The sequence below is a fragment of the Brachycentrus maculatus genome, unplaced genomic scaffold (assembly GCF_059751285.1).
Source record: "Brachycentrus maculatus isolate JH-2025_06_01 unplaced genomic scaffold, ASM5975128v1 h1tg001291l, whole genome shotgun sequence".
Classification (NCBI taxonomy): domain Eukaryota; kingdom Metazoa; phylum Arthropoda; class Insecta; order Trichoptera; family Brachycentridae; genus Brachycentrus; species Brachycentrus maculatus.
Genome location: NW_028281960.1, coordinates 14,215 through 32,993, shown reverse-complemented (window position 1 = coordinate 32,993; position 18,779 = coordinate 14,215). Strand labels below are relative to the sequence as shown.

The 18,779-nt window shown below is 33.2% G+C and overlaps 2 protein-coding genes across 2 annotated transcripts; both read right to left on the bottom strand.

Moving 5' to 3' along the window:
- Positions 1-1,971: 1,971 nt before the first annotated feature.
- LOC148299183 (uncharacterized) lies at positions 1,972-5,233 on the bottom strand. Its single transcript, XM_088276320.1, has 2 exons — positions 5,174-5,233; positions 1,972-3,575 (listed from the first exon to the last, which is right to left on the bottom strand). The coding sequence occupies exons 1-2, from the start codon at positions 5,225-5,227 to the stop codon at positions 3,219-3,221; spliced, it is 411 nt and encodes a 136-aa protein (XP_088132446.1). The 5' UTR covers positions 5,228-5,233; the 3' UTR covers positions 1,972-3,218.
- Positions 5,234-8,203: 2,970 nt separating this feature from the next.
- Positions 8,204-10,439, bottom strand: LOC148299182 (uncharacterized). Its single transcript, XM_088276315.1, has 2 exons — positions 10,290-10,439; positions 8,204-9,081 (listed from the first exon to the last, which is right to left on the bottom strand). The coding sequence occupies exons 1-2, from the start codon at positions 10,341-10,343 to the stop codon at positions 8,725-8,727; spliced, it is 411 nt and encodes a 136-aa protein (XP_088132441.1). The 5' UTR covers positions 10,344-10,439; the 3' UTR covers positions 8,204-8,724.
- Between the last annotated feature and the right edge of the window lie 8,340 nt (positions 10,440-18,779).

Sequence of the window (18,779 nt, the reverse complement as noted above, 5' to 3'; positions counted from 1 at the left end):
GAACCGAACGCGTCGAAAAACAAACTTCTGGATGTTGTTTTGTTGTTGTGTTGTTTATATCTGACTTACGGTGTGAAATATACACATTATTATTATCGCAAATCCAAAAAATTCACATTTTAAAAATAATAACTAGATAACAGCGCCATCTGTCGGGTCTTTGCGAAAATATATTCATGTAGACTAACATTTGGTGTCATTTGGTCCACTGGATACAGAGGATTTTGTTTTTTTTTTTAAATTTCTTTATTTACGCATAAGTCATAGCATATTACAAACATTAGTCACATATCGCTCACTCCTTTCAACAACGTCACATATCAAAAATCGCCAATTTTCAGTTGTGCGTGTTTTTGTAATGCCCAGAAAATGTACTATATCCCAGCAAAAGCGGCATATTTTTAACTTAATATTTACCCGCTACAGGGCAGAAAGTGTTGTTTTTGTATTTTGAAGAAAGGTATTGTTTATATATTTTTTAAAAATATATTAAATATTTTTCAAATGGAGGTAAAACATTCATGTTTTACCTAAAAAGATCTGTTGCACAGTAAAAAGTTCAAATAAGTGGCTTGATATTTATTTTTAGTACATTTTATTATATTTTTAAACTTTAATAACGATCTGAGAGAGATGAAATGCGATCTCTCAGAAGAATGTGTAACAAAACGATGTATGATAGATGTGCGAATAGTGAAATAAGGAAAGAATGCAAAGCTGAGATAAGCATTATCGATAAAATTAAGAAAGGTGTGTTGAGATGGTTTGGACATGTAGAACGAATGAGTGAGGAAAGAACGGTAAAACAAATTTATGAGGCGAATGTTAGCGGGAAAAGAAGCAGAGGAAGACCGAGAAAAACATGGCACGATCAGGTATGCCAAATACTTGAAAGTGGTCAGGTTAGGAGTCGTAACAATCGGCGGGTATGTATGAGGAGATGCATGAACGTGGAAGAGGCGAAGAATGTTTGCAAGGACAGAGTGGTGTGGCGCTCTATTCTCTCTGCCTACCCCTGCGGGGAAGCGGCGTGATGGTTAGTTAGTTAGTTAATAACGATCTCCACAAAAATCAAGTTTTTTTTATATATGACGTTTTTGAAAGGAGTGAGCTATATATAATATTCCCTATGAGTAATTTCCATTATTCATTTTGGGACATAGGATTAGGTTAATAATGCTGATAATCAGATAAGAAAATAACAAACAAAAAAACACAAAATTTAAAATATAAAGCAATAAAAGGTATAGAAATAGAAATAAAAGGTATAAAACTTATGATTAGAAGCATGTTTAAAGTGAGAATGAGAAAATATAACTAATCACTGAACACAAATATCTTTCAATTAAGTATTTTTTCATTCATTCATTTTATGGAAAATTAACCCTTGATTGGGTTGACATTTTATACATGTCAGGCAGCTGTGTAATTTGGGTATAGGCAATACAAATATTGTAAGGACCTTACTTCAAAATTAGTTGAGTTTATCGGTCCCATACGTATTTGATTATGTACTCTATTTTTATTATATTACTGTCGTTTTAAACATTATAAGAAGCATTGTATTTGTTATTTATTACGTTCATTTAATATGGGAGAATTCCAAAACACGAGTAGTTTAATAAAACAACGGTGTTGGGTACTCGTTGAATGTTTATTCGCTAATCCAATAATTACACAATTCTATTCTTAAGAAAAGTATTAGCCAAAACCTCAATACAAAGATTTTATTTTATTAAAAAAATAGTAAAAAATGGTAATAGGGTATTTGAGTAATAAAACAAAAGTTTTGGATGCTCATTGAAAATTTATTTGCTAATCAAATAAATATAAATTGCTAAACTATACTAATACATTACAAAGGAAAGGAATCAGCCAAATACCTCAATATAAAGAAACTTCATTTGCCGAAATAACTTGCACATACTAAATATCCGGTAATGTGACTTAAATGAAACACTGAATAAAATATTACAGTTAACGTGTTTTTATTTTGTTTTTTTCAAAAAAATATTCCTAGATTTTTGGATAAACGTTAGTAACGTGTTTTTTGATAGAAAAGGTATAATGTTACATTTTATATCGGCGTGGTAAGTATTATGTATCGCTCTCGTCCAAGAAAATATTTATAATCGTAAAAATGGCAATATTGATCATAGAGTTGTTAAGAAAAGTATCGTGAATTTTAATATTGGTCGAATTGGGTGGAGTTTTTTCTAAACTATAGTTCATAGACATTCCTATGATTGAGAAACAAGAAGGTGTCGTTCTTTTCTGAATTAGAGACGCTGTAGGCAGTCGAGCATAGTAGGATTGCTAATTTATCACCCTGGGTATTATCATTAGAATATGGCGTTGGATTTTACACTCTAGTAATTTTTAACTTATATGTCCCGCTGACAGTGAAAGGAACTTTGAAAGCATTAGTAATTATTTTCATCTTAAATCGCGGAAATACTAAGCTTGATTGATTAAATATCGATATAAGGAAATATGAAATAAATATTCTTTTGCATGGATGGGTTCGAATGGAAACCAAGAGTTTCTATACCGGACCTGGGAATTTGAGGAAAGCTTTCAGAAAGATTGTCTAAGCATTTTATCACTAAAATACAAGAAGGTTTAATGTCTTTTTGTTCTGCTGCTTAGTTTAGGCCCTGTGGCCTGTTTTTAAGATGTATTAGCCTCCTGCGATGTCGATTCCCAGCTGTCAATCCATCTCTTTGGTGGTCTGCCGAACAGTGCAATGTGGAGGAGTCTGGATGATTCCATTCTCCTCCCATGCGCATACCATTGTCTCTTTTGTTGCCTTCCCCACCTAAAATCTTCGATCTCGCATATTTCCCTTATCCTTGTGTTCCTTATTCTGTCTCGTAGACTCTTGCCAGATATGCTTCATTAAAAAGTCAGAAAGTTGAAATGTCCTTTTGTTTGTGATATTCGCTCGAACGAGAATGATCTGTTTGCAGTATGCTTCTTTAAAAAGTCAAAAAATTAAAATGTCCTTATATTTGTGATATTCGTTCGAACGACAATGATCTGTTTGCAGTATGCTTCTTTAAAATGTCAGAAAGTTGAAATGTCCTTTTGTTTGTGATATTCGCTCGAACGAGAATGATCTGTTTGCAGTATGCTTCTTTAAAATGCCAGAAAGTTGAAATGTCCTTTTGTTTGTGATATTCGCTCGAACGAAAATGATCTGTTTGCAGTATAGGGAATTACAGCACGAATGTGTATTCAGGTTCTATAGCAGCCAGGCACTTGAGTACGCTCCACAGTCTCCACACTGGGGTGACGCAGAACTTGGAATTGCAGATCTGTACATCGGCGGTAAATGTGGCGTTATCGATGGTAGAGGGAAGCATTTCTCCTACAGCCGAGGCGTTCACAGTCCCGTCAGGGTTGATGAGATTAAGAGCTTTGTAGACGCAGAAGGAGTACACTTGTGACGGGGTGTCTGTGACGTTTAAAATTCCCGCACGGATGTTCTTGAGTGTGACGTCATCGATTCCTGACGGACCCTCACAGGCGTTACGGGCTAATAGGATCTTTGCCCATTGTGTGATTGTTTGGCCCTAAAAATAAATAAAAAAATGTATTATATATATCATACCAACAAATAAATGCGTTTTACATTTTTGACATCTCAACTTAGAATATGGAAGTCTGGGTATTTACTAACTATAGTCTGTTCAATCAGTTTAGGCGATCTAAATTATTATTAACTTTTTTCATAATTATTATATTTATTAACTGTGTGGAACGAGAAGGGTATTATAATTAACTAACATGCGATTGTGTAACACGGAGTTTTGTGATATTTTTGTACAATTTTTTTTTTGTTCATTTTCGTGCGATGCTTCGAATATTGGAAGCATTTTTTTATTGTTATAAATTTTATCGTCATAAATATGTCTCTACCTATTAAAATTTATACTAAAATATTAAAATATCATGTTTTTATAAGAAACAACGATTTTGAAAACAAAAATGGTGAAAGCGACCATTACCAATACGCGAGAAAGGGAATAAAATCATATAATTTTGATGTCCCACAAGCAAAATGCATTTTTGTTCTAATCCCTGTTTTGAAAATTTTCACAAAATTTCGAAATATAAATCATTTCCGTTTTTTAATATAAACTTTGATATAAAATATTTTTCTAAATTTCATTTTATTTTTTTATATTTTTTTAATATAACGCAAAAAAACTGCGCGCACGCAACGAATGAACTATACGACAGCCGCGTCTTCTATACAACCGTCAAATTTTCTGCCGCGAGTCCGATAATGTTAATATTTTGGTGTAAATACACTATAAAAACATAATAAGTTAACTGAATTGTGTACTGTGAACATTTATAATAGATATCCTAGCGACTTCCGAAAGTTTCACTACAAAAAATATGCAAAAATATGTTTTTTTCTCAAAAATATTGTAATGTAAAATAATCCAGCACGAGACGGAAAGTTTGACACTCGAAATCGAGCAGCTTAGAGGTTAAAAGGTCACTTCATTTTAAAGGAAAAAATGGCAAGTTATATTACAACATTTTGAGTGTGTCCAAATACTTTTTCATATAATCTGGATTATCTCCAATTACTGGAGTTATATTCATATAAATTTATCATTCATATAAAAATAATGTGAATATAATTCCTGAAATTAGAGATAATCCATATTTTTTGAACAAGTATTTGGACACACTCAAAATGTTGTAAATAAATTATCTGGTCAAATTATAAGCTTAAATAATAAAAATTTAAATGATATTTTCTGGCGTTTCTCATGTGTGTGATTATAATCCAGGATTAAGACCTCACATACCAATAAAAGATTTTCTGCTTTAAAAAAAATCTTTTCATCTCACCAAAAAATGTATCTAGTGAAGTTCTAGTGATTTAAGAACAATGTTTCAAAATTGGTTTAGATGTATAACTTTTAAGAATTTAGGTAGTGTGGTTGTGAATAATGGGTAGAATTGGTAAATGTTACACGTGTGTAAAGTGGTCACAAAAACCAGCCTATGACGGTCGTCAGCCTTGTAAATGCCCAGACTTCCATATTCTTCTTTAACTTTGATGAGATGTCAAAAAATAATATGAAGCAACTTATATTAATAAAACTCAATTCATTTTTGCATTTTAAAGTAAATATCAACAATTTCTTACCATTCCCAAAGCAAAAATACTGAAAATCACCAATAAGACAATAGCGGACTTCATGTTGAACGGTTGTTTAGACTTCGGAGAAGTAACTGATGATATTTCTTGAAATTTACAAGGTTTATATACGGTTTTTCTAAATGACGTTCAACTACGTTATATATTGAACCATAAAATGCTTATTTTTCACATTTATTAATTTATTATTCGGCTTATCATCTTATCATCATAAAAGTGAAAAACAAAGTTCATTTTCAATACACAATGCGTAAATATGTGCGCGAGGGGCATTTTTTGCCGAACATTTTTTAAAATTTTAAATACACCACATGGCAAAAGAGGGGTGGACTCTAAATTTCTTAACTAAGCCTTCTTATTGTGTATTGAATAAAAGCTTCCAACTTGAACTTCCACAGTTCTCTGTTAGACGCGACTCTCTTGCAGTGCAGGCCCGCCACTTTAAAAATGTCATCGGACCATCTTGTCTGAGGCCTACCCACGCTTAGGCCTCCAGTCAAGCGCCTTTTTCATCCATCTCTCCTCAGATATATCGCTCACTATTTTCAACAACGTCAAATTTCAATCGTCAATTTCCAGTTGTGCATGTTTTCGGAATGCCCAGAAAATATAATGTATCCCAGCAAAAGCGGCATATTTTTAACTTAATATTTACCAAAGATGAAGAAGAATATGGAAGTCTGGGCATTTACGGGGCTGACGACCAAATACCCAGACTACCATATTCTTCTTCATCTTTGATGAGATGCCAAAAAATAACATGAAAATAATTCCTGTAATTGGAGATAATCCAGATTTTGTTAACAAGTATTTGGACACACTCAAAATGTTGTTAATATTTACCCGCTACGGGGCAGAAAGTGTTGTTTTGCATTTTGAAGAAAAGGTATTGTTGAATTATTTTTTAAAATATACTTCATATTTTTCAAATGGAGAAAAAACATTCAGGTCATACCTAAAAAGAGCTGTTGCACATTAAAAAGTTCAATAAGTGGCTTGATATTTATTTTTCATCCATTTTATTATATTTTTAAACTTTAAAAACGATATCCTGAAAAATCAAGTTTTTTGATTTATGACGTTGTTGAAAGGTGTGTGCGATATGTGCTAAATGACCTGCCCAATTCTAATAACGTTCCGCAAATTGAGCCACATATCGCTCACTCCTTTCAAGAACGTCATAAATCAAAAAACTTGATTTTTCAGGAGAACGTTTTTAAAGTTTAAAAATATAATACAATGTATTAAAAATAAATATCAAGTCACTTACTGAACTTTTTACTGTGCAACAGATCTTTTAGGTAAAACCTGAAGGTTTTTTCTCCATTTGTAAAATATTTAGTTTATTTAAAAAAATAATTAAACGATACCTTTTCTTCAAAATGCAAAAACAACACTTTCTGCCCTGTAGCGGGTAAATATTAAGTTAAAAATATGCCTTTTTTTCTGGGATATAGTACATTTTTTGGGCATTCCTAAAATATGCACAACTGAAAATTGACGTTTTTTGATTAATGACGTTCTTGAAAGGAGTGAGCGATATGTTACTTTGGTATTTTCTCATATCCTTATATAGGTTTTTTAGTCTCTAAGGGATATGTTTAGTATGGCCTGAACTCACTCTCTCTTGACCTAGAATCGTGTCTGCATAGCAGTATCGTTTCTATAAGGGTGTCTTATTATACAAGGTGTACCAAAAATATTCAAGGAAATAACAATCCAATTTTTTTAAAATTTTAAATAAATCATTTACTTGGTAAATACCACTATTTCTTAAAATCTACTGTGACACGTGTTCCGATGCATTCAGCATTATTTTCAAACACTTGATTTCAAAAAAATATATAATTTCATGATCTATTCATTTCACTTTTTCAGAAATGCGACCTCTAAGATGAATGTGCAGCAAAACTATTTATGATAGATTTTTGAATGGTGATATAATGAAAGAATGTAAGGCTGATAAGCTTGATAAAAATTTAAAAAGGTGTATATAAGCCTGGGGACAGTTTGTGGACTCCATATGCTCCACCTAGGGAGCGGATATAATTTATTATTATTTTATATATTTTTTATTTGAAGCACTAACTTTGTGATTTTCCAATTTGTAGTTAAAATGTAACATTGTTTAAAAATCCCTATTTTATAGTGATTTTAAAACAAAGTAACATTTTAATAATAATAAAGGTGTTTTATTAAAATTAATCACTTGAATATACCACTTTAATGAGTTTTATTTTTAATTACGACTAGTTTCGAAAACGACAGATGTTTTCATCTTCTGGCACAAATTAAAACTATCGAAAAAAATATATTTAGGTGTATATATAGGTTAATTAATAAAGGGAGGGGGGTTAAGGAACCAGAAGATAAAAACATCTGTCGTTTTCGAAACTAGTCGTAAATAAAAATAAAACTCATTAAAGTGGTATATTCAAGTGTTTAATTTTAATAAAATAATCATGTCATTCCACGAAGTTAATGCCGAATCAATAAATAATATAATAAAGGTGTGTTAAGATGGACATATGAAACTATTAAACGAAGAAAGAACGGTAAAACAAAATTTTCGGGCAAATGTAGTTGAAATATCAGTAGACGAAGACCGAGGAAAACTTGGCACGATCAGAAGTCGAATTATTCGGCGTGTATGTTTAAGGAGATTATTTGTAAAGACAGATTGGTGTGGCTTTCTATTAATATCTCCCTGCCCTGCGGGGAACCGGCGTTATGGTTATTTATTAGTTTTCAGAACTTGAAAAAGTGTACTTGAATGCATGTTTTTTTAATTCATTAAAAAAAAGCTTCTTAAATATAAAAAAAAATTGTGTAATGTCATGAAATTTAATAAATGAATAAAAAACTGTCATTTCATAGCTTGCTGTGATGCATTTTTACGTTTTTGATACGTATGTGCATAGTTATTTATCAGCAATATAATGTGTGTGCATATATATTATTAAATAAATAGTCAAAAATAGAAAAATGATAACAGGGTTTTTGAGTAATAAAACAAAATTTGTGGATGCTCGTTGAAAATTTATTTGCTAATCAAATAAACATAAATTGCTAAACTAAACTAATACATTAAAAAGGAAAGGAATCAGCCAAATACCTCAATATAAAGAAATTTCATTCGTCGAAATAACTTGCACATACAAAATATCCGGTAACGGGACTTATGAAAAACTGAAAAAAATATTTCAGCGGTAGTCCTTGATTTTAGGATAAACATTGGCATTGTACTTTTTGAGGGAGAAGGTATTATATTACAAGTTATATCGACGTGGTAGGCATCAAGTATTGCTCTCGTTCGAGAAAATATCACAAAAATAGCTATATTGATCGTAGAGTTGGATGTGCTCACTCAATTTTTAAGTACAGAATCATGAATTGTAAGATTGGTCAAAATGGGTAGAGCTCTTTTCTGTTCAAAGAAATTCATAAGATCAAGAAAAAAGAAGGTTTAAAAATTTAAATGTCCTGAAATTTGTGATATTGACTCGAACGAGAATGATGAATGTTCGCAGTATAGGGAATTACAGCACGAATGTATAGTCAGGTTCTATAGCAGCCAGGCACTTGAGAACGCTCCACAGTCTCCACACTGGGGTGACGCAGAACTTGGAATTACAGGTCTCTACATCGGCGGTAAATGTGGCTTCATCGATGGTAGAGGGAAGCATTTCTGCTACAGCCGTGGCGTTCACAGTTCCGGCAGTATTCACGAGGTTAAGAGCTTTGTAGACGCAGAAGGAGTACAATTGTGACGGAGTGTCTGTGACATTCAAAGTTCCCGCACGGATATTGGCGAGTGTTGGATCAGTGATTCCTGAGCTAGCCTCGCAGGCTCCACGCGCTGTTAAAATCTTCGCCCATTGTAAGATTGTTTGGCCCTAAAAACAAAAATGAAAAACAGTCTGTTATATTATTTTTGATTCCATTCAAACTTATTGTCTTTGTAGGCCGTTGGGGTGAGCGCTCTTCGTCCTCAGGTTGTTGGTCCTTCTATCATATACAACGTCACCTAGGCTATGTCTTCGCGTCATGCTATTTTTCCGTAGCATTCATGATTTTTTTTGGTATTTCTCTAGACGTCTTTCGAGGAAGACATCTAAAGGAAGACCAAAAAATTATATGTTTTTATAATACACGAGTATATTGTTAAAATAAAAATGATTAAATACGTAATTTACTGAAATTATGGTTCGAGAAAAGTTAAAAAAAAACGAAACTGGCAGTACCCAATGCAGTTAATCTTCCAATGGAGTAATAATGAAAAAGTAAAGCTCAGATAAGCATTGTCGATAAAATTAAGAAAGGTGTGTTGAGATGGTTTGGACGTGTTGATCAAATGAGTGTAGGAAGAACGGTTAAACAAATTTATCAAGCAAATGTAGTTAGGAAAAGGAGCAGAAGAAGACCGAACAACACAAGGCATTATCAATGTTGAGAAAGTCAGTATGACTTTTCACCTGTTAAACTGATTTTCAACTCAGTATGATGAGAACATTTGTAGTGTCCGAAACTAGTCGTGTATACATTAATAAACTCGAAAGTGGTCTAAAACAAGTGTTTCGGCTTTTTATTTGAAAAAACTATAAATCATATTATTTTTCGACATTTCATCAAAGATGTCTGGGAATTTACAAGGCTGACGACCGTCATAGGCTGGTTTGAGTGATCGCTTTACACACGTGTAACATTCACCGATTCTACCTATTATCGACAACCACACTACTCAAATTGCTGGAAGTTCTATATATATGAACCAATTTTGAAACATTGTTATTGAATCACTAGAATTTCACTTGAGACATCTATTGGTGAGATGAAAAATTAAAAATCAGATGTCAAAAAAATAATACAAAATTAACTCCTGTAATTGGAGATATTCCAGATTTTGTGAACAAGTATTTGGACACACTCAAAATGTTGTAAAACAATGAATCGATAAATAATGACGTTGAGATAAAAAATACATCCAAAGAATCATCGATATTTTAAGAATCGAGAATAAATAATCATTAAAAATTAACTCCATTTAAAATAGTTTTACTATATGTTTTTTTAAATTCAAATTTTAATATGAAAAATTACTTACCATCCCCAAAGCAAAAACGCTTGAAATCACCAACAAGATAATAGCGGACTTCATGTTGAATGGTTGATTTGACTACGAAGAAGTAACTGATGATATTTCATGAAATTTCCATGGTTTATATACGGTTTTCTTACATTACGTTTAATGACGTTCTTATTCAACGACGAGATGGTTCAAACCGAATAATTAAAAAAACGGTTTTGCACATTTAATCAGCTTATCATTAAAAAAGTGTTAATCAAAGTTCATTTTCAATACAAAATGCGTCAATATGTACGCCTGTATGCTGTTTTTGTAGGACATTTTTAAAAATATTGGTTTTACGGTTTTCAAATCAGTTTAATCAAATGTACATAATTTACTATTAATTAATTACCTACGCTTTTTTATGAAGCAACTAACTAACCATCACACTGCTTCTTTGCAGAACTAGGAAGAAATTTTAAAAACGCCACACCAATTTGTTTTGCAAACATCCTTTGCGTCTTCCAGATTCACGCGGATAAGGGTAAAAATAAATTTTATAAAATTAGGGGTTGAAAAAATATTTTTCCGACGATCCACGCTGCACTATTCGTTCATTCATGTTTTTACTTACTAATAACCATCATCCGCACCCAATGGTGCATAGGGCACGGCATCGAATTGACGCAGTGTTATCTTGATCATTACTTGCATGAAGGCAAGGTGATCACTCTTGCGCTTTAGGAACCAGTACCAGTCCAGGGTAAATAAATATTTTAGTGTAAAATCACTAATATTTATTTTCACCCCCCTGGGAATCGGACCCGGGACCACCAGCACGGTAGCTAATACGCTGACCACTATACCACGGAGGCGGAGAGGATCAAACATGAATCTATGTAATACTATGATAATAGTTTAAAGTTAATAATAACATCCTGTTATAGGCCTCCAATCAAGCACCTTCTTGGTCCATCTATCTTCAGATACACGTGCTTAGATAAAGAAGTACCTGAACTTTCAACTTCAGCCTTCTTTTTGAGTGTAGTATTGAACAAAGGTCTTCATTTTGGACTTCTACAGTTCCCTGTTGGACGCGACTCTCTTGCAGTGCATGCCCGCGTTTTCATAAGTCATCGGACTATCTTGTCTGAGGTCTACCCACGCTTCTAAGCCTCCAGTCAAGCACCTTTTTCGTTCATCTACCCTCAGACATACTTGCTACATGACGTGCCTAATTCCACTTTTGTTCTTCGATTTTTCAAGCCATATCCGTTACCCTGGTCTTTTCTCTCATCCAAACATTCGTTTTTCGGTCTCTAAGGGATATTTACAACATTTTGAGTGTGTTCAAATACTTGTTCACAAAATCTGGATTATCTCCAATTACAGGAGTTATTTTCATATCATTTTTTGACATCTCATCCAATATGAAGAAGAATATAACTAACCAGCGTGTACGTTTAAGGAGATTATTTGTAAAGACAGATTGGTGTGGCTTTCTATTAATATCTCCCTACCCTGCGGGGAAACGGCGTTATGGTTATTTATTTAGTTAGTTAGTTTTCAGAACTTAAAAAAGTGCATTTGAATGCACGTTTTTTATTCATTAAAAAAGCTTCTAACATATAAAAAAATTGTGTAATGTCATGAAATTTAATAAATGAATAAAAAAACTTTCATTTTATAACTTTCTTTGATGCACTTTAACGTTTTTGATACGCATGTGCATAGTTATTTATCAGCAATATAATGTAAAATGATAACAGGGTTTTTGAGTAATAAAACAAAATTTGTGGATGCTCGTTGAAAATTTATTTGCTAATCAAATAAATATTAATTGCTTTACTAAACTTATACATTAAAAAGGAAAGGAATCAGCCAAATACCTCAATATAAAGAAATTTCATTCGTCGAAATAACTTGCACATACAAAATATCCGGTAACGGGACTTTTATGAAAAACTGAAAAAAATATTTCAGCGGTAGTCCTTGATTTTAGGATAAACGTTTGTATTGTACTTTTTGAGGGAGAAGGTATTATATTACAAGTTATATTGACGTGGTAGGCATCATGTATCGCTCTCGTTCAAGAAAATATCACAAAAATAGCTATATTGATCGTAGAGTTGGATGTGCTCACTCAATTTTTAAGTACAGAATCATGAATTGTAAGATAGGTCAAAATGGGTGGAGTTCTTTTCTGTTCAAATAAATTCATATGATCAAGAAAAAAGAAGGTTTGAAAATTCAAATATTCTGAAATTTGTGATATTGGCTCGAACGAGAATGACATGTTCGCAGTATAGGGAATTACAGCACGAATGTGTATTCAGGTTCTATAGCAGCCAGGCACCTGAGTACGCTCCACAGTCTCCACACTGGGGTGACGCAGAACTTGGAATTACAGGTCTCTACATCGGCGTAAAATGTTTGGTCATCGAATTGAGAGGGAAGCATTTCTATTACAGCCGTGGCGTTCACAGTTCCGGAAGGATTGGTGAGGTTAAGAGCTTTGTAGACGCAGAAGGAGTACGCTTGTGACGGGGTGTCTGTGACGTTTAAAATTCCCACACGGATATTGGTGAGTGCTGGATTAGTGATTCCTGAGCTAGCCTCGCAGGCTCCACGCGCTGCAAAAATCTTCGCCCATTGTACGAGTGTTTGGCCCTAAAAACAAAAACGAATAACAGTCTGTTATATTATTTTTGGCTCCATTCACACTTATAGTCTTTGTAGGCCGTTGGGGTGAGCTGTCTTCGTACTCGGGTTGTTGGTCCTTCTATCATATACAACGTTACCTAAGCCATGTCTTCGAATCATGCTATTTTTCCGTAGCATTCATGATTTTTTTTGATACATCTAGATAATACATCTAGATAATACATCTAGATATGAACAAAAAATTATATGTTTTTATAAAACACAAGTCAGTACATAATGTCAGTACTGGCAGTACATAATGGAGTTGATATTAAAATGGAGAAATAATTAAAAAGTGAAGCTCAGATAAGCATTGTCGATAAAATTAAGAAAGGCGTTTTGAGATGGTTTGGATGTGTTGATCAAATGAGTGTATGAAGAACGGTAAAAGAGATTTATTAGGCAAATGTTGTTGGAAAAGGGAGCAGGGGAAGACCGAGGAACACAAGGTTTGATCAATGTTGAGAAACCCAGTATGAATTTTCACCTGTTGATGAGAACATCTGTAGTGTTCGAAACTAGTCGTGTATACATTCATAAACTCGAAAGTGGTCTAAAACAAGTGTTTCGGCTTTTTATTCGAACAAACAATAAATCATATTCTTTTTTGACATCTCATCAAAGATGAAGAAGAATATGGAAGTCTGGGCATTTACGGGGCTGACGACCGTCATAGGCTTGTTTAAGTGATCGCTTTACACACGTGTAACATTCACCGATTCTTCCTATTATCGACAACCACACTACTCAAATTGCTGGAAGTTCTATATATATGAACCAATTTTAAAACATTGTTATTGAATCACTAGAATTTCACAACAGACATCTATTGGTGAGATAAAAAATAAAAAATCAGATGTCAAAAAATAATACAAAATTAACTCCTGTAATTGGAGATATTCCAGATTTTGTGAACAAGTATTTGGACACATTCAAAATGTTGTAAAACAATGAATCAATAAATAATGACGTTGAGGTAAGAAATACACCCAAAGAATCATCGATATTTTAAGAATCGAGAATAAACAATCATTAAAAAGTAACTCCATTTAAAATAGTTTTATTATATATTTTTTAAAATTCAAATGTTAATATGAAAAATTACTTACCATTCCCAAAGCGAAAATGCTTGAAATTACCAACAAGATAATAGCGGACTTCATGTTGAATGTTTGATTTGACTACGAAGAAGTAACTGATGATATTTCATGAAATTTCCATGGTTTATAAACGGTTTTCTTACATTACGTTTAATGACGTTCTTATTCAACAACGCGATGGTTCAAACCGAATGATTAAAAAAAACTGTTTTACACATTTAATCCGCTTATCATTAAAAAAAGTGGTAATCCAAGTTCATATTCAATACAAAATGCGTCAATATGTACACGTGTATGCTGTTTTTGTAGGACATTTAAAAAAATATTGGTTTTACGGTTTTCAATTCAGTTTAATCAAATGTACATAATTAACCTTGAATTAATTATCTGCGCTTTTTTATGAAGCAACTAACTAACCATCACACTGCTTCTTTGCAGAACTAGGAAGAAATTTTAAAAACGCCACACCAATTTGTTTTGCAAACATGCTTTGCGTCTTCCAGATTCACGCGGATAAGGGTAAAAATAAATTTTATATAATTAGGAGTTGAAAAAATATTTTTTCCGACGATCTAAGATCCACGCTGCACATTCATTCATGTTTTTACTTACTAATAACCATTATCCGCACCCAATGGTGCATTGCTTCGAATTGACGCAGTGTTATCTTGATCATTACTTGCATGAAGGCAAGGTGATCAAGCACCTTCTTGGTCCATCTTTCCTCAGATACACGTGCTCAGATATAGAAGTACCTGAACTTTCAACTTCAGCCTTCTTACTTTTTATACTTGTTCACAAAATCTGGATTATCTCCAATTACAGGAGTTATTTTCATATCATTTTTTGACATATCATCAAAGATGAAGAAGAATATAATAAACCAGTTTATGACGGTCGTCAGCCCCGTAAATGCCCAGACTCACATACTTTTCTTCATCTTTGATGAGATGTCAAAAAATGATATATAAGGAATATGTTTAGCATGGCGTGAACTCACTATCTCTTGAATTAGAACCATGTCTGCACGACAGTATCTTTTCTATAAGGGTGTCTAATTAAACAAGGTGTATGATTAAAGAAATAACAGCCCGAAAGAAAATTTTATTTTATTTTATTTTATTTTATTTGGGATTTTTACAGCCCAAACAATATATTATACAACATTAATTAACAAAACTATGGCCAATTAAAAAAATCCTCCGATAATGCTATTCTTATGAAAGTTATGTTGGTTGAGTGTGTGTGTGTGTGTGTGTGTGTGTGTGTGTGTGTGTGTGTGTGTGTGTGTGTGTGTGTGTGTGTAGTACCTATTCCATGTCAACATAAATCATCCAACAAACAGAGATTATAAACAGTTGGCTTGTTGAACAAAAGGCAACGATCAATCATTCACCTAATTTCCTGGTTATGTCATTTTTAATGGAATTAGTGCTTTTCCCAAATATATCTACGTCATTAAACATTTTATAATAAGTATCCATAATGCGGTTAATTATAGTGTATCTGGAAAAATCAGTATTACATTTAGGTACATGAAAAAGTTGATTATAACGCGTTTGCCTCTGCGGTACCCTAAAATGGATGGAGGTAACCAGTTCTGGTGAATCTATTTTATCAGAAAGGATATTAGCCAGTAAAACCATATCGGCTATCGTACGTCTATCAGCAAGAGTTTGGATTTTATGGAATGAGCACGCTTCGCGGTACGGCAAAAAAAGATGTTCTTTACGATTTAAGATTTTTACGATTTTTTTTGTATTCTTTCAATTTTATCAGAGTGATTTTTATGAGAAGGAGACCAAATTGGCGACGAAAATTCAAGTAAACTACGCACATAAGAAAAATATACAGTTTTAAGAGTGATCGTTTTATTAAACGGTTTAATTGTGCGTAATATAAATCCAAGTGTTCCGAGTGCTTTGTTGGTTATGCTCTCAATGTTATGATTAAAAGTTAATTTTTCATCGAGTATTACACCTAGATCTCGAATTATTGAAACAGATTTAATATTAGTATTATTTAAGTTGTAATTGTAACTGATAGCGTTTTTTTCTGTTGAATGAAATCTTCAAACATTTATCCGGATTAGGAGATAACATATTATTTTTACAGAACACGGATAATCTATTTAGATCTTCTTGCATTCTATGACAGCCATAAGTATCTCGAATGTTTAAGTACACCTTCATATCGTCAGCATACATTATGAATTTACAGTTAATAAAACAATTACGTAGTACAGTTAATAACAATTAAGTAAGTGGCCCTAGGTGGCTACCTTGGGGGACGCCTGAAGGAAGCAACGAAAACTCAGAAGTATGACCCCCAACTACGACTGCTTGACTTTTATTGCTTATATAAGACCTTAACCAACCTAAAAGATCATTACATATATCAATTCCTTTCAATTTTTTTTTTATAATTAACAAATGATCAACACGGTCAAATGCCTTAGAATAATCCGTGTATATCACGTCAGCTTGCAATCCTCCGGCCATATATTCAGTAATATCTGTCGTGAACAGGGCTAAGTTAGAAAGAGGTAAAGCGAGTTGACTTGCACATTTAACAACAAATAAAGGCGGAGTATCATCACTTCCAGCACCTTTGCTAGCATCCAATTCAGTAATAATTTTGAGTACGTCATCAGGAGAGGCATAGATTGATGATTTAATATTACATAAACGCTCAGAGAATGTAGAGTCAGTAGAGGCCTTATCGACCGAGTTACTTTGGGTATAGACTGAATTAAAATATCTTGAGAAGTTGTCAACTACTTCCTGGGCATTGTTTGATATATGGTTTTGATACTGCAAATTCAATGGAATGTTGTTAGAGTTACGTTTACCCTTGATATAAGACCAGAATGATTTTGGGTCGTCAATGATGGCTTTTTCACAATCAATTATGAATTATTGAATTTTTGAATTTTTTCTTGAATTTTTTCCACTTATTATGATATTTTGATTTTTCTTTGATTATTTTTATGAACGAAAAACTATACCAAAGCGGATATGAGTTGTTTTTTACAGTTTTAGATGGTGCAAATTCATCCAGAACATTATTTATTACCAAATAAAATTCTGCAACAGCGGAGTTTACACATTCACAATTGGTAAATTTATGTTCCCAGTTTATAGTTGACGGAGAATTGTTAATAGATTCATATTGCGCGCGTCTAAAGTTGTACGTAACACGTCCCACTTCGGGAAGAGAACGGGTGACTGGTGTACTCAATTCCACAGCTAGTGCCGGATGATGACAATCCTCCTTCACAAAAGTGAAATCGCTACGATGTACTTTCAATTCCGTGTTGCTAAGCATTAAGTCAAGAATCCTGCCATTTGAGTTCACTATGCTATTGTACTGATGCAAACCAGACAATGATATGCACTCACTCAGTATACAATCTGCACTACCTATAGCATGCGGTATAAGGGATAACGCGACAGGATCTCGTTCCCAGACAATATGTGGTAAATTGAAATCTCCCATCACCAAGAACCGATCATTTTTTTGTCTACAGTGAGCTGGCCCACCAAATCACATAAATAATGTAACTGAGAAGCATGAGTGGGACCTCCAGGTATATAAATACAAGACTTGTGAAGTTGACTATTATGGTTAAAGTTATCCGAAGGAATGGTTATCCAAGTACATTCAGCCTCGCACTTCCAGTTGACGTTAATTTGGGCACGAATTGTACGTCGCACTGCAATGAAGACCCCACCTCCACGAGAATGTCCAGTTACAGTCTTATCACGGTCACAACGAAACAGATCAAAGCGTTCGTCTCATATTTCGGAATCAGATATGCTATCAGTAAGCCAGCTCTCTGTGACCGCAATTATGTCATAGTCATTATTAAGTACATTTTGTGAAAATTCAAGAAGTTTGGTTCTCAAACCACGTACATTTTAATAATATATACTTAAGGCGTGATAGATTTTAAGATTGCTTGCAGCCATAATTGCGGTTTGACACACTGAAAATATTAAAGAAATTAATTGAGAGGTATGATTGTGTTAAAATATTGATCTTTTGGGAGCCTCCGATGGAGAGCCAGCACAGAGCGGCCATAAGTTTTTGAGCACCAAGCGTTGTAAGAGATATGAATAAGGTGTGTTGTGTGATGTATTTATATGGAATAAGATTCTGTATGTTTAAGAGTGGTGAGATGTGGAATGAGCTTGCACTAGGATACTTATAAAGTAGAGTTTGTTGGAGTGGGAAGGCAGTAATCGCTATGTAATTTTCTTGAGATCCTCTTTTGAAGTTATTGATATACGGCCTGCTTTGTCGCATTTTCTTGCATAGATACGAGAGTTTTTTGTCCATATATATAGGAGTATCCTTTTTAATTTTTATTTTATTTATAATTTATTACGTACTTGGTAGTATTTCTTAAAATCTATTATGAAACGTGTTTGGATGCATTCCGTATTATTTTCAAACACTGTTTGCTATTTGAAAATGATGCGGATTGCATCGAAACACGTGTCAACAGATTTTAGAAATAAGTGGTTTTTTAGCAAGTAAAACTAAAATTAAAAATGAGTTGATTAATACAAAATGAATGCCGAATCAATTAATGAAAAAAATATATTTTAGTTGCTTCTACGGGGAAGAACGCGAGAGCAATTAGTCACCACAAAATGTTTTCTTTAAAAGTTTTTAAAATTCTTATTGTGCCAAGTTTTTATCGGTGTTCTTCTACTCA

Excerpts from the sequence above, each read along its gene's own strand:
- LOC148299183 (XM_088276320.1), bottom strand. The coding sequence starts at position 5,227 with ATGAAGTCCGCTATTGTCTTATTGGTGATTTTCAGTATTTTTGCTTTG. Across the intron at positions 3,576-5,173 it reads GTATTTTTGCTTTGGGAATG|GGCCAAACAATCACACAATG; the intron begins GTAAGAAATTGT and ends ATTTATTTTTAG.
- LOC148299182 (XM_088276315.1), bottom strand. The coding sequence starts at position 10,343 with ATGAAGTCCGCTATTATCTTGTTGGTGATTTCAAGCGTTTTTGCTTTG. Across the intron at positions 9,082-10,289 it reads GCGTTTTTGCTTTGGGGATG|GGCCAAACAATCTTACAATG; the intron begins GTAAGTAATTTT and ends TTTTGTTTTTAG.